At 39.7% G+C, this 24,048-nt stretch overlaps 1 protein-coding gene across 1 annotated transcript in view; it reads left to right on the top strand.

Moving 5' to 3' along the window:
- Positions 1 to 24,048, top strand: part of LOC108411895 (kelch-like protein 29) — a 260,527-nt gene that overhangs the window by 137,823 nt on the left and 98,656 nt on the right. Inside the window, exons 4-5 of the mRNA XM_017683689.2 lie at positions 19,704 to 19,851; positions 23,356 to 23,880. Coding sequence (XP_017539178.1) covers positions 19,704 to 19,851; positions 23,356 to 23,880 — 673 coding nt within the window. The remainder of the gene's footprint in view (positions 1 to 19,703; positions 19,852 to 23,355; positions 23,881 to 24,048) is intronic.

The raw sequence follows: 24,048 nt of genomic DNA, 5'->3' as shown, positions 1-24,048 counted from the left end.
ATCTGATGAGGCTTTTCCAGGCTTCATTAGTCCAGTTTGAGGTAAAGTTAAACATGTTCTTGGCTGCTGAAGGAGGCATGTTTGGGTTCATTGATTCCACAAATCAAGGTAAAGTTGATGCGGCTGCCAAAATGATCTAATGTTAATTGTCTGTGCGGCTGCCAGACATTCACCAGCAGAGACATGTTTTGAAGTCTCTTGCTTGCTGAAATTGGAAGAATAAACAGATTTCTTGTTTTTTTTTTTCAGACTGCCTATAAATTGGATATGTCAGTCAGTGCCAAGCAGGACACGCTGCTATTTGATCTGTCTCTGCTGTGTTTAAATTGGGCTCATGATATGCACTCAGTAAACACTTTATTGACTGTGCATATATGTGTCTCATTTGTTACGATTGTGAGTATTCCTGGCCTGTTTGATGTTAGTTTAGTACCGAAGTATTGAAGTTCCTGATTGAGGGTGGCATGAGTAATATTGGGTATAGACCGTATTGCATTCTGGTTGAAGTTTTTCATAAATCGTGTTGCATAAATTATAACAGAAAATTTCACGGAAGCCGTAACAGCTACATTTAATAATTAATAATCCATTAAGTAATCTGCAGGGATATTATGCCACATCTCCAGAGATCAGTGTTAGAAGTTGGTTGCTTTTTTTCTGCTTTTCCTAATCCATGTAATCCCAAACAATTTCAGTGATGCTGGGGTCTGGAATTTGGACTGGTCAGTCAGGTGTTCTGAGAACACCAACAGCTTCTCTATTCAATTTACACACGCATTTTTGTCTAATTCCTTTTCTCGGTAAGGGCTTCACATCCTTTCAGACTCATAGGGTTGAGTTGTCTTCTCACAGTGGAAGGATGGACAGAAATACCTTTGGATTTTTCAGATCTGAGGCAAGAGTTTATGGCCATTTTGACTAGAAATTAAATAAATGAAGGGTGATCTCTGACCTTTACACACACAGTCATTCATATACATTTATATATATATATACATTCATAATTTAGAGGAGCATTTAGAGCTACATTGAATGATGTAGTTTTATTTAAAATATGAACAAAGAAGTAAAGTATTCTATATTAAATTATTCTGGCATTTTTGTTTTTATGAGATTTGTCTGGTGTTCAGAACAACCTGCCCATGCAGTACATTTGACTAGTTTTTCTGAAGCATCCTTGGATGGAAAACCTAGCAAAAATGCGTTGGCTTTGCTTGACCAAAGAAAATAATTACTTAATTTGTGCATTCATGCATTTGTGGCATTGGTTTTTTTTTTTGTTGTTTTTTTTCTTCATCCTAAATAATTCAATATAGTGATACCACAAATTTACTGATTTCGCATTCTTATCACACTTAGGTATGCTGATTTGTGTGTGTGTGTGTGTGTGTGTGTGTGTGTGTGTGTGTGTGTGTGTGTGTGTGTGTGTGTGCACGCGCACGGTAAGCAGGTGGAGGTTTGGGCATTAGAGAGGGAGCTGAATGGCCCTAAACAGCAGGAGGAAAGTAAACACCTGGCAGTGAGTGCAAGCTCACATCCTGGTGCTGTGAATGTTTGATGCACCAGCACTTTTTTCTTCTTTTCATACCTAATTAAAAGTATTCCTATTAAACTATCACAGTGCCCAACTCGCATTACTGTTTTCCATCTGATGTTATCACATTTTGCGACTTAGGGTGATGAAGAAAGCAGCTCCTATCATTAAACTAACAGTGCCACGAAAATTAAATGTCTAGAATTTAGTGTCATAAACTAATTAAATCCGAAATATATTGTCAAATGTTTTGGTGCCCCTGGTCAGATTTTATGTTTGTTTGATTTTCTACACTGCTCAAAAAAATAAAGGGAACACTCAAATGACACATCCTAGATCTGAATGAATGAAATATTCTCATTGAATACTTTGTTCTGTACAAAGTTGAATGTGCTGACAACAAAATCACACAAAAATCATCAATGGAAATCAACTTTATTCACCAATGGAGGCCTGGATTTGGAGTCACACACAAAATTAAAGTGGAAAAACACACTACAGGCTGATCTAACTTTGATGTAATGTCCTTACAACAAGTCAAAATGAGGCTCAGTATTGTGTGTGGCCTCCACGTGCCTGTATGACCTCCCTACAATGCCTGGGCATGCTCCTGATGAGGTGGCAGATGGTCTCCTGTGGGATCTCCTCCCAGACCTGGACTAAAGCATCCGCCAACTCCTGGACAGTGTGTGGTGCAACGTGTCGTTGGTGGATGGAGCGAGACATGAGGTCCCAGATGTGCTCAATTGGATTCAGGTCTGGGGAACGGGCGGGCCAGTCCATAGCTTCAATGCCTTCATCTTGCAGGAACTGCTGACACACTCCAGCCACATGAGGTCTAGCATTGTCCTGCATTAGGAGGAACCCAGGGCCAACCGCACCAGCATACGGTCTCACAAGGGGTCTGAGGATATCATCTCGGTACCTAATGGCAGTCAGGCTACCTCTGGTGAGCACATGGAGGGCTGTGCGGCCCTCCAAAGAAATGCCACCCCACACCATTACTGACCCACTGCCAAACCGGTCATGCTGAAGGATGTTGCAGGCAGCAGGTCCCTCTCCACGGCGTCTCCAGACTCTGTCACGTCTGTCACATGTGCTCAGTGTGAACCTGCTTTCATCAGTGAAGAGCACCGGGTGCCAGTGGCGAATAAGCCAATCCTGGAGTTCTCTGGCAAATGCCAAGCGTCCAGCACGGTGTTGGGCTGTGAGCACAACCCCCATCTGTGGACGTCGGGCAATCATAACATCCTCATGGAGTCGGTTTCTAATCGTTTGTGCAGACACATGCACATTTGTACCCTGCTGGAGGTCATTTTGCAGGGCTCTGGCAGTGCTCCTCCTGTTCCTCCTTGCACAAAGACGGAGGTAGCGGTCCTGCTGCTGGGTTGTTGCCCTCCTACGGCCTCCTCCACGTCTCCTGGTGTACTGGCCTGTCTCCTGGTAGCGCCTCCAGCCTCTGGACACTACACTGTCAGACACAGCAAACCTTCTTGCCACAGCTCGCATTGATGTGCCATCCTGGACGAGCTGCACTACCTGAGCCACTTGTGTGGGTTGTAGAGTCCGTCTCATGCTACCACGAGTGTGAAAGCACCACCAACATTCAAAACTGACCAAAACATCAGCCAGAAAGCAGAAAGGTACTGAGAAGTGGTCTGTGGTCCCCACCTGCAGAACCACTCCTTTATTGAGTGTGTCTTGCTAATTGCCAATAATTTTCACCTGTTGTCTATTCCATTTGCACAACAGTATGTGAAATTCTTTGTCAATCAGTGTTGCTTCCTAAGCGGATAGTTTGATTTACTTGGAGTTATATTGTGTTGTTTAAGTGTTCCCTTTATTTTTTTGAGCAGTGTAATTGAAAATAAGTACATGGTTAAAAAAAATAAAACAAGCAGATGAGGTCTTAACTGTAATGTACATTATTGTAGCAAGGTTGATTGTTTTGAAGTATTTTTTGATCATTTCTAATGATCCATTTGCCATGAAATGTTGATGTGAGTGCAGCTACCATTTTCAAATGATAAAAAAAGTAAATGAAAGTATAAACTAGGTTTTAATCTGATGGCAGTGCTTTGTAATATACAGTACTGTGCAAAGGTCTCAGACACTTGAGACACCCTATTAAGACGCCATTTGTGTTGTGTTGTGTTTATAACCACATGTCATTGTATGGATGCAAAAAAATACAAAAGAATAGCAAAAATCTTTTAAGAGGTTGATATCTTGTGATCTAGTTTGGAGAACAAGGTTTTGGTCTGGATTTCTCCTCTGTGCGTTCAGCCATAACATGAATTTGTTAAATTCTATTATCAGCACAATTGATTTAACATAATGAAGTACTACGTAGCCAACTAGATATTGAATAATATCTACAAATAATGCTGGGCTGCCATGAAAAAACATATTGACAGGCATAAAATCACAACTCATTGTAAAAATATTAGTTGTATTTATGGTAATATAAGTGTTTTTTTTGTATCAAATAAATGCATAATGCCCAGATAAATAGCTTTTTAATTCTTAGGTGCTAAAACTTCTGCACAGTACTATATTGTAAAATATTACTCAAGCCTATTTTTTGTTTCATGCAAAAATATATAGATATTTTTCCCCACAGCACTTCAAAACATCGATAGTTCATTTGAACTTTATTTTTTACATTTATTTATCCAGTGTTTTAGTTAATAGGCATAATAAAAATTTATAGTGCTAAACTACAACACTGTTTGATACTAGCATTTTATATAATAATAAATTGTGTCTAGGATATACTAACATTAGAAATAAAAAAAATTGAAATATAGGATGAATCAGATATTCATATGCAGAGTTAATTAAAACCATTAAGGTTTAACTCTTGCCCTGGTTAGAGTAAGTATGTTTTCTTGGAATTCTCCTCCGTATTAATAAGCAAGTGCGACTAGTTTGATACAGTGGCAGTAGGAAATCATAATAAATTGGTAGTAAAATATAATAAAATAGGGTTATTTACATAACCATTATTGTTTCTAAAGTGATTTAGAACTCAGATAGTGACTATCTGTAGTTTACACCTTTTCTCATTTTAAAAAATGCTAAAGAAAATGGTAGAGGGGTGACGTGGTTGACTGGTTGAGAAGTTGAGAAGGGTGTTGATATGGTTGATGATATGCAGATTTTGTTTGTTAAGTTAAAAATGGCCAGTAGAGTAACTACTGAATTTAATAATTTTTTAACTGCACTTTTTCTCATTGAGCTTTTCACTTACTCTGCTGCAGTAATTACAGGACTAATTATGTTCTCTTTGTAATGAAACATGCATGTTCATAGGTACAGATAAGGATGTGCTCAGATGTATTCTGACATAATATAACAGAGTACAGTGCAACATTTAATATGAACGTGTGGAATGTTCTCTTATGTTCGTACATCATCGTCATGTGATTCACCATAGAGACCATTTTTTGTACCATAAAAGGAGCTTTTTTTATGAATTTGTCACAATTTGCTCTTTGTTTTGGTCTTCCATATGCTTTGTTTTGGTCCTGCCCCCTCGTTTCATGACTCCACCCCTGATTGTCTCCACCTGTTTCCTGCCTGTCCCTCGCTTATTGTTATTTATCGTTGTTATTATTTAAGCCCTGTGTTTTTTTGTAACTTTTATTCATATTGTCGTTTTATTCATATTCAGATGTCCCTGAAAAAGACGTTGCTTGGATGGCAGCATATGTTGCTCCAAAACCTGTATGTACCTTTCAGCATTAATGGTGCCTTCACAGATGTGCAAGTTACCCATGCCATGAGCACTAACACACCCCCACACCATCAGAGATGCTGGCTTTTGAACTTTGCACTGATAACAATCCGAACAGTCCTTTTCCTCTTTGGCCTGGAGGACACGATGTCCATGATTTCCAAAAACAATTTGAAATGTGGACTCGTCAGACCACAGGACACTTTTCCACTTTGTGTCAGTCCATCTCAGATGAGCTCGGGCCCAGAGAAGCTGGCGGCGTTTCTGGGTGTTGTTGATATATGGCTTTCGTTTTGCATGGCAGAGTTTTAACTTGCACTTGTAGATGGAGCGACGAACTGTGTTCACTGACAATGGTTTTCTGAAGTGTTCCTGAGCCCATGTGGGAATATCTGTTACAGAATGATGTCGGTTTTTAACGCAGTGCCGCCTGAGGGATCGAAGGTCACGTGCATTCAATGTTGGTTTTCTGCCTTGTTGCTTACTTGCAGAGATTTCTCCAGATTCTCTGAATCATAATGATATTATGGACTGTAGATGATGAAATCCCTAAATTCCTTGCAATTGCACGTTGAGAAACATTGTTCTCAACAATGTTGTTCACAAAGTGGTGAACCTCGCCCCATCCTTGCTTCTGAACGACTGAGCCTTTCAGGGATGCTCACTTCATACCCAATCATGATACTCACCTGTTTCCAATTAATCTGTTCACCTGTGGAATGTTCCAAACACATGTTTTTTTTGAGCATTCCTCAACTTTCCCAGTCTTTTGTTGCCCCTGTCCCAACTTCTTTGGAACGTGCTGCAGGCATCAAATTCAAAATAAGTGAATATTTGCAAAAACAATAAAGTTTATCCATTTGAACATTAAATATCTTGTCTTTGTAGTGTATTCAATTGAATATGTTGAAAAGGATTTGCAAATTATCGTATTCTGTTATTATTTATGTTTTACACAACATCCTAACTTCATTGGAATTGGGGTTGTATTCAAATGTGTGAAAACTAGCTTGTCTATTATATGAGCCCTTTAAGAAGGTGTACTTTTAATCATAAACAATAAAACCAGACCGATATGGGCCAAGATGACAGAGAAAGATGCTAAAGAAAATGTTGACAGACTGTTCACAGAGGAGTCTGAACAGAAGAAAGACTGTACTGAGATGTGCTCCTTTCCTTTCAGTTGCAGTCCAGCACTTTCCTGCACACCTGTGTTTGACTCTGTGCCTGTAAACAGACTAGGGTCAGTGCACATTGCACACACACATACACAGTGGTTGGCAAAAACTTTACAAGAATGTAACAGTTACAAAGAACCATTTTACCTAAAGTTCTAAGTGTGCTGTCTTTCACTGGTAGACTGAAGTCATCCTGAATAGTAGCGCTGAGCTGTAACTCACGTCAGTGTGTTTTCTGTTTGTGATTGACAGCTATGGGTTTTGGCAAAGGAGCCTTGGCCAACGTTTGACATTCTACTGGGTATTCTTCTCCTTTTAATGACCCGATTTCCTGCCAGTGTGGCTCTATTGACAAACTTGAGACAAGGACCGAATGAGGCTATTTCTGCCTGCCCGTAATTGGATGGGAAAAAAGCCTTGGACCTTTTCACAGCAAATTTTCCTGAGGAAATTACATCATCATTCTGAGAATTTGTATCATTTGCTGTTATTCTTGGTGGCTTCTTTTCTGTTGCGCCAGTCACCATCAATCAGACACAAACTTTTGCCACCCTCAGCCTTTTCTTTTGCTAACAATGTAGAATCGGGCATACACTGCTTTTAGAACGGACCTCAAGAAGCGCCTTCAGCATTAGACTGTAATCTAAAAAAGAAAGGAAAAAAGATGTAAAAAAAAAGAATAGTCCATATTCAGGGACATTTTTTTTAGACATAATAAAATAGATAAAATCAATAATCATATATGTAATATGTAGGTTTTACAGAACAATGCATACATTTTCTCTCTGTGTGATCAATACTTATCAGGGTGTTTTGGTATCTAAACCATTCTGCTCTCCCACTGTGCTTGAAGGTTCACTGTAGCCAACTGCTCCTTTCCCCACTGCCTCTGAGGGACATAGACAAATATCCTGTCAGTTTATGATAGAAATCCCATTCGTCCCTCCGTCTGATTACTCCCAGGAGAGCACGTGCCACCTCACATGGCCAACATGAAGAAGAGCTTGGTAGATATGTTTATTGTCTCCTTCTCAACACAAAATCACTCCACAGTGTACAGTCACAAATGCATCCATTCTAAGCAACTGTTGCAGGATTGGACAGGCTTTACGGAACATTCGCAAATGTCTCATATAGCCTAATGAGATAAACATGCTACTTATTTTAATAGCGCTTTGTTTGAGAGCTGGTATATAAATTTGCTCACCATGCTAACATTATAGCTCAATTGCATAACAAAACACTACACTCCATCTGTTCTAACAGTGTGACCTTCTACATACAACATAAATACACAGTTCCTAAGTATTGAATTTAGATGGTTCATCTGCATCTGTTGTTAACAAGTATATAAAATCAAGCACATACAAATGCAGTCTCCATAGAAAACAACTTGTAAAATAGTTTGTACTGAAGAACTCATTTCTGCCCTATTAGATCTGCCTGATCAACAGTAAGTGCTAATATTGTGAAAAGGGGAAGTGACTAGGAGCAGCCACAGCTCAGGCATGAAGTGGCAGATGTCAGAAGCAAGATCAACACAAGAACTGTATATTGGCCACTTCATAAAATGTTATAAAATTCAATGGCTAAGCAACTACTCACAAGCCGAAGATCACTATGCACAACGCCAAGTGTGAGATGGAGTGGTGTAAAGCATGTTGCCTCTGGAGCCTGAAGCGGTGGAAACATGCTCTCTTGAGTAATGAATCATGTCGCGCTATCTGGCAGTCTGATGGACAAATCTAGGTTTGGCGGATGCCATTAGAATACTGCCTGTCAATGCAAAGGCCCAACAGTAATGTATGGTGGAGGCGGGATAATGGCCTGGGGCTGTTTTTCAGGGTTTGGGATCGGGCCCCTTGGTTCCAGTGAAGAAATGTTAATGCCAGAGAATACAGTGACATTTTAGTTCAGTTCAGTTCTGAGTACTTTATTAATCTCGAAAAAACAAAAAACATTTTAGACGCTTACATGCTTCCAACTTTGTGACAACAGTTTGAGGAAGACTAGCATGACTGGGCTTCTGAGCACAAAGAGATGCCAATTGATTGCAGTTGTCTTTTAAATTTGAATGGGCTCAGATTTTCACAAACATACTCCAAATCTTGTGAAAAGCCTTCCCAGAGGAGTGGAGTATTAATGCCATAGTTTGTGATGGTCAGCTGTCCACTTACTTATGTCATTTGAAATTACACATTCTGAGTTTCGATCTTTAATTCTTTACCACCTTTGTACGCCTTGTCCAGTCTCTGCAATTGTGAGTGGAACATGGATTACAGTACTGTTCAAAAGTTTGTAGTCAATGTTTCAAATAATTAGAAACCACTTTGTGTGGTGCATAAAGTGATTCTAATATGTGAGTCCTGCACATATTAATTAAAATGTAAAATGTAAGATGTCCAGAATGGTAAACTGAGGCCTAAGGTTTTCTAAAATGACTGAGAAAGTGAAGAAAAATGTAAAGTGTTAAGAAATAAGTTATAATAAAATTCATATCCAGAATCTTTCTGGGTATGATTTCATATTTCAAAAGTGGAGATTAAATCTCAAGGCAGATACAGTAAATTAATGTGAAAAATATAGTAACAGTGTATTCATTATTGATCATTTAATAACTTCTTTTTCATGGGATTCTTGAAATATTGAATAAAACATCTAAAAATACCTTTTGGCAGTTTAGTTTATAATAGTTTATAATATCTGAATCCACATTGTGTACATTGTAATATATATAAAACAACATTGTCAGTATTTTTATTACAAATTTTTGCATGGTAGTCTAACATCATATTGACACAAAATGGGCCTTTATGATCTGAATTGATGTGGATTGAATCTGTATGATGATAATTTTGTTGTGACCAAATAACTGTATTAGAAATGCTTTCTAATGTAATTAGCATTTTTACACTGTCAGTCTTTTTTTTTCGTCACTACACATCGAGCAGCTTGCCTGAATAGGATATTGTTGAAACCATTCATTTTTTGTTGCCACAGTAAAAAAGTACTGTACACATGGGTACTTTAAACATGCGCTGTGCATGTCTCTATCATTTCTCTTCCAACCTGTTCTTTTATGGATAGAATCAGTTCAGAATCAAGCATATTTTTGTCATTTATGGTAGTGCCACTAATCACATTCGGCCCACACGGTTACTCTGTAAAATAATATAACAGTGAAATTCCTTTTACAGTATATCATTTCAATAAACTTGTGTAATAAAAAAGATGTAGCCTGTGGAAATGCGAACATGCAGGATTTAAATGAGCGTTTATGCCTCGTTGTTTGAAGCTGTCAGTATTGGTATGGTCTTGTTGTTGTGGAGTGCTGCCTCTGTGCCCTGCAGTGTTGGCTAGTCTCAGTTTGCTCCTTCTCAGTCGCTAGCCTCAAGCTGAGCAGGGAGGTTGTTCTGTTTCTACCTGCAGAATGAGTTCTCAAAAATACACCTCTCGATGCCTCTTCCCTCCTTTCCTTCTTCCTAGTGTTCTCCGCTCCCTGTTGAGGAGGCCAGAGCTAAATGCAGTTCTGACAGTTCTAAAAGGCTGCGAGTTAGATGCAAGACTCAGAACAGAGCAATTTTATGTGGAATTTGCTGATGTAAAAGACTTGGCATCTGCAGTCTATGTTAAAGCTTTGAAAGCAGACTCGCCGCAGTATTTAATTAGTAAAATCCGCTCACCTGGTTTGACATGTCCTTGGGTATTCTGTGCAACATACAGACAATTTTGCTGATCTGTTTGAAAGGTCTGCATATATGAAAGTAGCTTTGAGTTAAAAAACGGTGAATGGTGGTCTGACAAAGGCATTCGTCCATGGTGATAACAGACAACAATGGTTGTTCCGTTGTTAAATGCTTGATATATTTTCTGTTCATTCTCTCTCCTCTTCACACTGCATACATTTTTCACTACAATAAACCAAGCTTCATGCCTGTGATTCAAACATCGAGCATATGAAATGCTCTGAAAACAGAACAAATTGCGAGCACATTTGGCATCTCATTGTTTACTTTGGTAGACAGCTGTATAGGTTACGGACACAAAGGAGTGAGAGAGAAAAGGAATTGCCTAAAGCTTTCCTTTGCCTGGCTCTTTTGGGTCAAAGTGGTAGTTACAGTCGGTGAGTCAGAACAGCTTGTCTGGGGCCAAGTGAAAATGACATGTCAAAGGAAATGATGTGACGCGTGATGATAGATGAGCCTTCCTCCCAATGCAACAGCCATCGGCCCACCACATCTCCGCCACACCATCTCTGCCCTGCAAATGGAGGCGAGAAAGAAATGAATGAAAAAGAAACCTGTTTGGATTCTGACCACCAGCCACATACTACTGTATGATTTGTTAAGAGTCCCTGAATTAAACTGGAATACTGTTTGTGGGACACAACGTCGGCAGGCTGTTGTTGTTATTGAAATTTTGATTTCGACTGAATTTATATGGGCTGATGTCTCACAAGATGCCTCTGATTATGTGGCAGTCACACAGGGGCCAGTTTCTCAGATGCATTTAAATTGGCCCGTAATGCCACATGCAGAGCTGTGCCTCTGCGGCAGCACTGGTAGATGGCTTGCCTTTGTCTTCCCTTGACTCTTTATTATTTGATATGTCCATGTAAAGAAAAGCACAGGCATGAATATACAGTTTATGCTAACTGTTAGACCTGTGGATTTTTTCAAATCTAAGCAAGAGTGGAGCTTGATTTTCCCCTCTCTTTGAAAGTTTCAAGTACTGTTTATCTGATGGTGTCAGTCTTGGTGGTCTACCATGTTTGTTACAGGTCCCAATTCCTCTGTATCTTTTAATCATTTTGATCTGGTCCAGTTTTTAAAAAAAAAAGTTCACTTTTTTTCTGACATTTCTCTTATGCAACTATATCTATCTGTCCTCAGAAATATCACCTGAAAAATGAATAAATTGTGCTGACTTTTATTTAACTAGAAATAAAATGAAATAAAGGGTGGTCTCTGACTTGCATAGGATTGTATATGGAGCACAGGCTTAAGAGTTCTTCTTAACAGTTAATGACAGGCCGCTGTACGTGGCACATTGTTATCGCGTCATTTGGAGGAGCTTTTAATGCAGCCCAGTGGCAGTCTGGCAGCTTTTTTATTCAGGTAAGCATAAGAGAGATTAACTTTTAATTACTGCACTGTTACTGACCCCAGCCGCCTCTTTTTGCCTTTTTTTCTCTGTTTCTCACTCACTCTGTCCCTTTACTCACACGTTCTCTTATGCTCAAGTACACACACTTATCTGCACAGACACTCTATCTCTCTTGCTCTACAACCCCCCACCCCCTCACTCTCTGTCTTAGTCTCTCACACTGTCCCTATCAAGCCACTTTTCTTGATAATTCTAAAGTTTGTGCTTTTGATTAGCATGTGAATGCTAACAGAATGAGACAAGTCCCTGACGTGCCCAGCCCTGCTTCTGCTGCTCTGGTAATGAAGCCTTCGCAAAACACCTCTCAAGGGTCCCTGTCCTCTGCTTCCTCTACCTCTCTCATCTGAAGTACAGTCACGCTCACCCAAAACGGCTCTAGCCCTGGATGCTGGGATGGAGAAGTCTCATATACTTGGATTGACTGAAGGATGCACATGGAGAGAGAAGAGAGAGAGAGATTAGCATGCGGTGCTGGAGGATGACTGCTGTGTGCTGGAGGCACACTCTCACTCCACTGGTCTCCGTTTGATGATTCAGAGGCACTGTCACTCCAGGCAGAATAATAAAAAAAGCCCTTTAAAAACCACCACCAGCTCAAAAGACGTAGCTGAACGGCTGCATGCCCAAAATAGCCCTCCCTCCTATTTACGTTCGCTCGGACAGGAGTCCTGAGGTGACCCTGCCTGATGCAACAATGGAAGCTTTGTTGGCCTCAGTTTGGCCTATCCCGGAGCCCTGACTGGAACAGAGGCCCTCTGTCTGGCGGCTCCACCACTTTGATATGCGCCTCATCGCGCCCGCTTCAGAGCTGTGGCCTGGCGCCACCAGTGGGTTTCTGTGAAGAGGAGAGCGCTGTCGCTGTACAATCACTGCAGCTCCACTACCTACACATCTCCAGAGAGCCTTCCAGACTGTGTGTTCAGCACTTTACCCAGTCTTATCGTCCATATCACCCAGCATTAAAATCATGGCTCGCCCACTGCACAGTTCGTTACAGGGGCTTCCTAAAGTCCTCCAGGAAACTGGAGCTGACTGCCTTCAGATTCAGCATTCTGTCCAGTGAAAATTAATGCCTGTATTCAGTATTAAACCTCAGAAGTCAAGAGTTATTACTTTTGTTTTGCTGTGCTATTCAAATACTTGTTCTAATTTTTGTCAACTGTAGGGAGTTTTTCTCAGAAAAAGCTAACTGGCTTAACCAAAGACGATGGCAACGGTTTGGTTACACTAGTTAGTTGATTTCAAGCCTGGGTGCTTTGGTGACAGTTAAAAGAGAGAAATTTTAACAACAGGATGCATGGACCTAGTATATTTTGCTCACTGTCAAAGACTGTCAAAGACCTTCATGGCTGCCTATTTCTCCCAAATATTTTCTTTATATAAGGAGATTAATCCTCTAAATCTCATCACAGCATTCATTACCTAACATTGTAGATACCAAATTTGTCAAATAAAAGCAGATTGGCTTGATGCTTGGTGGGTCAAGCAGAATAATTTAGGTTATTATAGGGACTCCCTGAAGCTGTCTAGGAAATCTGAGCCAACCTCAAACAGATTTGTCCTTCTGTACATTTAAAATACAAGCCTGTGTTTACTTTTAAAAGATGTAGCTTGCTGGACTTAACTCATGCTTCATAATGACAGATTAATGGTTGGTGGTTTGTCTGAGCCAGAAAGCTTAGCATTAATGGTTATAAGCTGTGTTCCATTGTCCATGTTCAGCAATTGTTGTCCAATGATAATATTCCATCAGTGTATAAAGTTCTCCGGCATTAGTCACAGGCCTGTGCAACAGGGTATTATCGAACCATTTGCACAGTGAATAGCTCTGCTCATGAGACCACATAGGGCCTTCCTGTGGAAGACAAATAGCCCCTGACCCACGCTCTCTCCGGAGCTCACACAGCTTCCTGAAACGATGCTGCATTCATACATCTCCTCTCCAATTATGGCCTATTGTCCACAGGACCCTGCCCAGTCAGCCGCACTGCCGGGAGTCCAGTTAATACATGATGCCCACAATTCCACAGAGTGGTCAAATGGCAGATAATTATGTTGTTGATGTCGGAACACATGGTGACTTTTAAGGAAAAGAACATACTTAAAACCATACTTAACTTTAATTAGTGCTGGTAGAGTTAACAAAGTAATTTAACAAATTAACTGGATGAATTATTAGCACTTTTTTTTTTCATCAGGAACACGTTTTAGTTTCACCCTTCGAAAAGGTTTGTAGTAGTTCAGGTAATGCTAAAGTGCTGTGTGTTTCCATGATGGAATTTGCGATTGCATCTCTCTCATTTGAATACAGCTTTTGCCAGCTTTTACAGAAGCTGTATTTTGGGCAGACTACACTGGAAGATGCTCACAGGAGATTTGTGTGTAGACCAGCACACTAACAAAGGTAATAGCAAAGTGGAGAGTCCCCTTGAGAGCTTCTGCTGTAACAAGACTACTCAAGCTATATGAACAATAGTGAGAACCTGTAATCAGATAGGAGTTATAATTATTGGCTGTATCATTGCTGTCCAAAAAAAGTTTTTCCATAACGGGAACTTTACAGGACAAGGTAAAAAATTGATTGAATTTTAATTTTTTTAATCATTTGATTGCCCTACTTCTAATTTCCATCCTTTTTTATTGGTCCCTGTGTCATGAAATGTTCTTACAATGCAAAGGGCAGCTGGCATTTATTTAAAAAAATGGAGATGGGGATCTGTGGTCTGACGGCGACAATATGCTGAAGCAGTTGCAAGCTTAATGTGCTGAAAGGCTGGAGTACACTAGCTGTACATATGTGCTTCTCTGACAAAAGGAGCCTGATGCCCTTCCATAGCCATGCTGTAGGGGAGTGCGTGTAACCATGGTGATATTTACCTCAGTTCTATGCCTGGCTGAAGCCCTCTTAGATAAGGCATGATGGTGGGGTAATTTTCAACCAATCAGGCTTCATGTGAGAAAAGTGTTTACTGAAGCCCTTTTATGTTGTGCATGAACTGCCTAGAGAGCGTGATATTGATTAGAATTTAATTAGCATTTTAGCATAGATGAACAGTTCTGCTTAACATGATGCAAAATGGCAGTTGTTCAGTCATGCAATCTGTTCATGCATAATAGCATTGACATTTCGAGAGACGTAATAGGCATTTGTTGAGCCTATAGGTTGTAGTGAGTGGAAAGAACGCATCCAGAAATGTCAGAAGCAGCTTTAGGTGATGTGACACAAGTGTTCTTTCCTCGTGCCTCTGATGCGAAGTGATGATGTCATTTTCCAGTGCGGTGTGTCCAAGCGCGGCTCTGTGTCTTTGTTGCGTACACACGCATGTGTGTGTGCGCGCATTTCTGTTTTCTCTCTGTCTCCCCCTGCAACTTTGAGCTGTCTCCCTGCGAGACAGCAAAGGCAGTTCTCCCTGTAACAAAGAGTTTGCAGTGGGAAAATCCCAGGCCAATGCCAGCTACAAACATCAAATTTCATTGTGCTTGAGAGGCTTCAGAGGAATGGTTGTTTTGGCTGGCTGGTCTACTCTCTCTCCCTCTGTCTCCCTCTGTCTCTCTCTCTCACATACACATATACACACATGCACACAATTCCAGCTTGTTTTCTGTTGAGTCAGAGGAAAGCCATCTGCCACACAGCGATAATGGGTCACAAGGGAAGAAGGGTCTGGTAAAAGCGGAGATGAATTAAAATAGGGAGAAAATGGGCAACGCTTGGCTACACCAAAATCTCACCGTATTTCTCGCTTTTCCAATCCCAATGTCAACAGGCATGCATATTAGTCTGATGTGCATTTCTTTGCACATATCAGCTGCAACTGTGAAAGACTGCTGAATATGTTCATATTCATAAACAATCGAAGATGAGGAGTTGATAAGACGATGTTTATTGTTATCCTCGTAAATTTTTTCACATAAGAACATGCTTTTGTGAATGTATCATGGATCAGTATTTTAAGAACTCTGACCAGCTGCATGTTTCATTGCAAAGAGAGCATAATTAGGCCATTATAACTAGATTTAATGCTGTGTAGTCTGTAAGTAGTGGAATAAAAATCATTGAAAGGGTGAAAACACACTGCTGTGAAGACAATGGACAGCCATTCCGAGTTAAAATGGACAGCACACCTGCAGCTAAGACCATATACAACAGTCACAGTAAAGAATAGCATTTAAATACAATAGAAGCACTTGCTTACATATATATATATATATATATGTAAGCAAGTGCTTCTATTGTTTATATTGATTATATATAAATCAACAGTAAAGAACATTAGCAATTTTTTTGTACCTATCTGATGATGCATAAGCATAAACATTTATGAACTGTAACTCTTTATGAACTGAGTTTGCAGACATTTCAGTTTGTAGCAAATGTTCTGCTCTTCCAGAGTACAATAGACACATCATCAAATATCAGTTTGACATATCATTCAAGTCTAAACATCTGTCCAATCCCATTTTTTCAAAGCAAATATCTGCCAACCCTGAAATGAATCTGATGTCGTAATGCTATTCAAATGCATTTCAATTCTAAGAAGAGCATCATGGATAATCACTTTTTGTACGTGTTTATATCAATGATGGTACGGCATATTCGCAATAATGATATAATCATGAAAATCAGAGAAGCTGAATGGAGCAGACTCAGCACCAGCTCCGTAATGACAGCTGCACATGAGGAATGCAGAAGATTACTGCTACTGGAGATGCTGTGGTTTTAAATGTTGCATTATCATGAGGATTAGCGAAAGCAAGATGTGAAGGATGAGCGGAGAGGGAAAATAGGAATCTAGGAGACGGGGCTCAGCGCAGAGAATTATAGGCCTGTGCATGTCTAGAGGAGTGTGCTGTTCGTTAAATAAGGCTACACTCTTTCAATATTTTATACAGATCAATGCTGCCCCACAAAGACTTGTGAGGAAACAGCCCTGCTGTGTCTCTAATCATCCATTCTTTATGTCAAGTTTGTCAGGCTCTGTAAACTAGGACAAAGTTGAGGAGGATATTGACATAACACTGACAGCTTCATGGCCCGTTAAAGTCTAAAGGGACCACAGGTCAACAGGTGCTTGCAGGCTTCTCTAAGCTCCTTGGCCTGCTATTCTGGAATGTTTTGGAGAAATTATCATATAACGATGGTATGTGATGTTAAAAATGTGTTGCACTGTTGTTTTGCTGTACTATTTAAATGCAATTAAATAATTATAGAAATTATTTACATTCAGTATTGACCATCAGATTCAGATAATAAAATGCACTATAGTATGTGGAAACCCTTTCTAATTGTTGAGTTTGGGTGTTTCTTTTATAAAGAAATAGTGAATAACTTCATAACATTTAACGAATTATGACATATTTTCACAAAACATAGTGAAATGATTAAGCATGTTATGATGTTTGACTTTCTAACAGTGTATTTTTGGTATATCAAAGATATAAGGAGGATTTTGTGACATAACAAGTGAGGCTGGTTGCAAAATTAAAAAAAGAAAATTGTTACAAAACCTTCATGAAGTCACATACTCTTGCTTTATATTATGTTATGCATGTGTTTATCACTGCTAAGGAGCAATTATACAGGCGTAGGCCGGATATTCTAAGGCACTGTATATTTATAGTGTATTAGGAATACACGATTCATAGGAAGTGCTAAATATAATATGTCCACGTCTTATCAAATCTGTGCTATGGCAGAATATGTCTGCTTGTCTCTATGAGTTACAAGTGAGAAATAATTATCATAAAATTGTTTCACGCTTTTGTTTATCATATCCACATATAAAGCCGTATGCAAAATTTTGGCTATCACTGGTCAAATTACATGTATTGTTGCTTTTCTAAGTGAAAATAAATTGACACATCTGCTAATTTGCCAAAATTTAATGTAATGTAGCCTCTTCAAATGTTATGGCATAATTTCATGTCTTTTATTTGGTGTCAATCTCAGCAAATAAATATACTGTGCAGTAAAATTTGTAACAATGTCATGTTATGTTTATCAAAAATATGAAGTTTGACTAGGAGGTGTTCAGATTTTTGCATACAATGTAAGTGCTAAATGAATAAATTAATATTTACTTCTGTTTTACTGTAACATTATTAAGTTCTCATTTTATTTTATTTCTCATGGTTTTCCACTTTTTTCTTAAGTAGATTAATTCTCTGTATTTCCTCAGTCATTACACAAAGTTTTCTTTGCAGATATTGTCAAAGCAAATTGGCCTTGTACAGTACTGGCAGAGATGCATGATGGGTAAATTGATGAAGTGAACCCCGGGTCATGGAGGATAATGGATTGGAGGGAAGGTTCTAGGCGAGAGCAAAGGGTTGATGACTAGGTCTTTTCCATTAACTCGGGGTGCTGTACAGGGTGAGATTGTGAATGGGGGTTAACTCTCCTCCCAGCCGCCCCATTCTTATACCTGTGTGTGTGACACAGGGTCCGGTACCCCATCAACCTGCATGCTTGTGTGCCATCAAATTTCAACTCAATAAAAGCTAAGCAAAGAAAAGCAAGTAAAGCAAAGTTGCCAGACTGTCTTTGCAATTCGTTTTATCTCCAATAGAGTATGTGAATGGCTTATGCAGTTCTCATTCATTTGTCTACAACACATTTTTTATTGCCCCTCTTTTTCACTTATTCCATCCTATGTGCCAATGTTATGCTATGTTAAATAGCTTGCCAAGTTGGTAGCTGTCAGTGTCACAGAATAAAGTCAGATAAACTACTCGAGTGTGTTCCACTGCAGCTCTGTGCGAGTTTAACAAGGTCTGAGAGAGTGGGTGAACTGGAACAAATGATGCATTACGATCTGAGCTGAATGTGACCTCTGGAAGAGTTTCTGAACAGCAGAAGAAGATGCTGTTTGACAATCAGCTCAGCAGCTATATATATATATATATATATATATATATATATTTTTTTTTTTTTTTTTTTTAATCATTTTTCCTTAATAAATTGTATTAAATAAAGCTTTTGTGTGTACACTAAATCAGCCCTTTGAGACTTAGCCCTTAAACCCCTTAAATGGCCAAGACTCACTGGCAGGTCCAAAGTTCTGCTGCACACTTCTATAACCTAATAATAACTGAATATTAAGCCTTATTTTGTAATATGCCTGGGATTTTAAGGGGTTGAATGATTGCAAATGCTACAATTATTTGATATTTGATTTTTTTTTTTTTACTTTTTTTTATTGAGGAGTTTCACATAAAAAATTACATACCAGCATTATGTCATAAGACACAATTCAAATGTCACTGAATAAAAACAACCTCAGTTTTTCTTTTTGTTTTAAACATAACCCCAATTCACTTACTCACACAAACACGCACAAACACACACACACATACCCACACAGCAGGACAAAAACATAGAAGAGGGAGGAAAGAAAAGGGGAAAAATAAAAATAAATAAATAACAACAATAATAATTTTAAAAGCAGGGGGTGCGATATTTGATGATTGTAAACATTACAATTATTGAATTAGATTAGATAAAAATCACCCTAAATCGTAATTCTAAATATATCCTTATGTGGTTAAAAGCTAGAAAAGCACAACTTCTCCAGATCAGGAAGTGGGTGTTTCCAACCACATTGTGGAAACAGAATTTTAGCTCAAGTAAGCTTTTATTTTCTGGCGGAAGTTGTCTGGCCTTCAAATCTGTGAGTTACCTGATTATTAGGATAAAATTAGATGTAACTAGGAGTGATTATCATAATCATGCTAAGTGCTGGTGGCTAACACAAGCCTATCATGTTCATGAAATTTTGGCTATGAATTATCTGCCAAACAAATAATTGCAAAAAAGCAATTGAATTATTGTGCAAAAGTGTCTCAACTGAAATGACCAATGTTCTTTGTTCGCCATTTAATTCATTCTTGTAAATTCATGCAAGATGTTATAGCCAAAAACATAAATAGTGCGGCAAAATAAAATTCACAGTCTCTTAAACAAGAGGAGGCTTGACATTCCCTCCCTGTTTTTGGTCAGTAGGTTTTGAATTCAAAATTGTTTCAGAGTGCTGCTGCTGGCATTATTGGGCTGGGTAACACCTTGCTCTCTGTTCTTTTCTTCCAGGCTGCAGGGCTTTCTCCTGGGGAGAACCAGACACCTGGCCTCCTCCTGGCTCCCGGGGTGAGATGGGGCCAGACTCCCATCAACCAGTCCACACCATGGGAAACGGACGAACCTCCAGCAAAACAGCACAGAGAGAGCGACGCCACAGGTATGCTGTCCTCACCTCATTTGTTCTAGCTTTCTCTGCACCAGTCTTGGATTCTACAGGATAATGCTAGCAGGCAGCATTATTTTGAGCAAAAATATCAACCCGACTTTATATTGGACCAAAGAGCAAGTTAATAAAAGTCATGATTGATTTAAGATTTAAAAACAGTTAGAAATATTACAGATAGTAACCAAGGAGAGTGAGAGTTAGACATCGAAGGCTTCTGATATCCTCCTGCAGAAATGAACTTGTGCTTGCTGCCCTTGAGCTGTCAATTTTCTCTCATTATTCTGGAGACCTTCATCTGTTAGCGTGCTAAATCATTCAAGAATCAGTGAAAGAACTCTTGAACCATGTGAGAAGGAATCTAAAATTGACGCATGTAACACACAGATTCGTTTAGATATCCGCCCAGCTGGTGTTAAATTTGACACACTGTGGAACAGAGTTCGTAAAATATTAATAAGAATAATTATTCATTTATTTATTATAAAGTACTCCATCAATCCCAAACCAGTGACAAAATCAAACAGAATCCCTTTAAATGATGGTTAGTGAAACCATACCATTTGAATAAGGACTTGTTTAATCTGGGGAGGTTGTTGGGGAGAGTTTTTGATCTTTAAAGAATTGGAAGATGTGCCTTTTTTATGGCTGTTGAGTATTTGGGGCAGGTCAGTGGTCCATATGATGCCCCCCGGGGTTGTCCATGCTCCCCTACTAGTTTGTGTGATTGTGGACTGAGTGGATCACAAAAGGAGGTCTTGCTAACATTGTGTTACACGCTTCAACACCTCACTTCTAGCGCCATGGCTGAGACACAAGTGCCACGGCAGCCGTCTCCTGCCACATTCTGCCCAACTCTGGCACTGATGCAGTGCCGAGATACAAGCGCCATTAGCTTTGAAACCAGCTCCACTTAATTGAACAGAACTACATGGATGGCGCTAACAGCTCTGCTGGAATTAATTAGTGACAACTGCAAGAAATACTGAAGAAGTTCTTTTTTTTCCCCCTCGTAACCTGGACTTTTTGTTTTCTCATCACAGTACCTTTGCCTTATTTGGCATTCAGTCAGATGCTGATTAAGGAATTGGAAAAGATTGAAACAGAATTCTTTAAAAGTGAGAAGGAGCCCTTACAAAACAACTGAAATTTCATTCTTGCACATTTTAATTATAGGGTACAAGAGAGCAATCAAGACTGGGATCCATTTCATGTTAATGCAATTACTTTTCGCTTCTAAAACCTTTCATTAGCTTTGCAGCCGAAGACTGCAAATATGAGTGCATGTTGGGCAGTGCTAATGAGTTCAGGCTTTTGGATTTAATTATGCTGCAGAAAAGTATGGGAACTCCCTAATACCCCTTACAAAGAATGGAGGTGTGGGTGATCTCACGTGCATATTCTAGTAATATCTGATAATATTCTGTCTTTTTTATGTTTTTTTTTTCCTTTTTTTATAACATGTCCAGTGCCACTTGCTGCTTTATTCATAATTAAGGATCCCAGGGTGGACTTGGTGGACATTTGGGAAAGAGGCATTCTATGCTTTGTGTTATGATTAGCCTCAAGATTCTTCTGAATAATGCAGATAAAATGCCAGTGCAGGCTGGAGTAGATCATCTATTCCCACTAGCATCTTTCCTGCTATTCACTGTACAGTGCAATGAGGGCCAATGTCATGAATAATGTTTTTTAATCTTCTTTTTTTTCCCGCTTGGTAGAGCATACCCCATAGACCTTCTTGAGCAATGTGCTATTTTTGTTCCTCTTCCGGAGGAAGGAGGGCACAGGTCCAACATGGCTGCATATTCATGAGATTAATCTGGCCTGTTTTGGTTGTGGGTAAGCCTTCCCATAAGCCAGCCACCTCTCTGGTTCTGATCCGCGAGCCTATGGCACGCAGGACGAATATACTGCTGTGGCTCTGATTAGCTCCTATCACACTGAACATATTTTGGGTTATGGAGGAAAGTTTTTGATGCTGAGTGCTTCGTTATAGGCTTCTCACCTAGTGCTGATATTCAATGATGCATGAATTAATTAGTGAATTCATTAGCTAATGCATTTCTCATGGGAAGAGCTACTCCTAATCCTATGGAAATAAATGTGGTTTAGTAGTGCAAATGCTAAAATAAGATGAATTAGTTGTTTTTTACAGTGTTTTTTTTTCTCTTAGAATTATGAAGGTGAGTGCGAACAGTGTGTTACTGTGACTAATGTCCGCAGCCAATTTCTAACAAGTTCTTCTTCGGTGTTACGTGCTATGTGTTCAAGATAATGCAGAGGACGGGGACAATCAGGCTGGAACTGGCTCATTTCTGGTTTCTGTTAGTCCCGCCAGATGAATTTATAATCTGTGTTCTAAATTAAAATCTTCTTGTAGGCTGTTTTTGGCAAACAGTGACTGACACAACACTCAACCTGTCACTGCTTTGCAACCATCTTTAAGCAGCAGTAAGACAAACTCCTCAGAACAAACCTGGAGCGAGAATAGGGATGGTGCTAAAAGAGGCTAATAGAGGCAAACAGCTGTTCTAATTATTATTCATTATTTGATGGGTGGTGATGTTTTCATTTTATTCCTGAAAGTGAAACAGCCTTGGATTAATCTGTGTACGAGAGAACACTCACAGCTATAATAAGCAGCTCATAGATATGCTAAACCTCTGGGTTGCTGTATTTGCAAACACAAAAGAATGTTAAAATGGGATAGCTTGCTAAGTTAGCTTCTCTTAACTTAGCTGCTGACATTACCAACATCTTAATAATGTATCAGATCAAACAGAATTGTACAGTCCTCACATTTGCAATTAAAATATTCTTCAGTTAAAAAATAACACAGTCAGTCCTCAGTGTACTTGCAGTCCTTTGCATTCTAATGTGAAAGATTTAGACTGTCTCCTCAGTTTTTTAGTGATACTGGTTCATTCAGTTGACTCTGTACCTGAGAATGTACCTTTCAGATAAATGGTGAGACTACTTTTGTGAGAAGTTGTAGATGTTTTATTGGCCTATTAAAATGACTTTTTCGGTCTGGCAGACTTAACATTGAAGTGTAAAGCAGCCCATAACCTAAACTGAGTTTGACACCTTTGCATTACACCGTGCTTTCATACTCTTGCCTTGGTTTATCAGTGCAAACTTTAGCTTACTCTGTCCTAACAACTACTAGCAAGTCCTTCTGTTGGTATATGCAACTTTATTATGGAGAAAATTCTGTTACTTGATCATAATCAGGAATCTGTCAGAAGACAAATATGGAGATTTTCTGATCAAAAAAAAAATTCAGATGCCTGCCAAGAAACACCAGATGTTGAATAATAAAGGTTCCTACATGATTCTTGGCTTTGATACAGTGTTCTGGAAAGTGCTCTATTTGATTCACAACTTTTTTATTTTATGTGAACTTTGTGAAGGTTTTTCATGCTCACATTTTAAAAAAAGAGCCATCCATTGAAAGTTTCTGGCTACATTATGTTTTCTCTTCTCCTTTTTCAGGGCCTCCATGGGTGCCTCCAGTAGTTGCAGTCAGTCAGCCCAGCCTGTTAGCTCACTCCTATGGGATGCCACAGCCCCCTGCCTACAGCCAGGGAGTTTCTGTCCAATCGCCGGTCATAGGTGTGACCCCAGCTATTCAGACCCCAGTGCCCCCCCACCATCCCCTCATGACGGCCCACTTCCAGGTCACCCCTCATTCATCCCAACCGCCGGGCGGCTTGGTGCTCAGTCTGCCGAACCAGTCGCCTTACGCCACCAGCCAGCCTCCCATTACCCCATCACCCCTGACGACCGGAGGGCAGGTAGCCCACCCTACGCCTCAGAGTGTAGTAGGGAATGGTCACCTGACCCACCCACTCATGCAGCCTCCTGCTTTGCCTTCTGCTGCTCTGCCACTCACCAATGGGCAGACGACCCCTCAGCCCCCACCAGCCTCAGCCAATCAGGAGAGCCCAAACGGGCTTCAGATGCTTCGCACAGTTGGGATGGGGAAGTACGAGTTCACAGACTCCGGGCATCCTAAAGGTAAGAAAATCCAGCTGTGAGAAAACGCAGCCTATTTGGCCTTTGGAAAATAATGAACATGCCTCTGGGTTGTCACATAAAATTTTTTCCAGGGAATAGCATTTGATGCTGGCAATGAAAGAGAGCCACAAAACATGCTGATGGGACGCTGTTAAAATAATACCCTAG

Source organism: Pygocentrus nattereri, chromosome 4 (genome assembly GCF_015220715.1).
Source record: "Pygocentrus nattereri isolate fPygNat1 chromosome 4, fPygNat1.pri, whole genome shotgun sequence".
NCBI lineage: Eukaryota > Metazoa > Chordata > Actinopteri > Characiformes > Serrasalmidae > Pygocentrus > Pygocentrus nattereri.
This window is presented reverse-complemented; position numbering and strand designations above follow the sequence as displayed.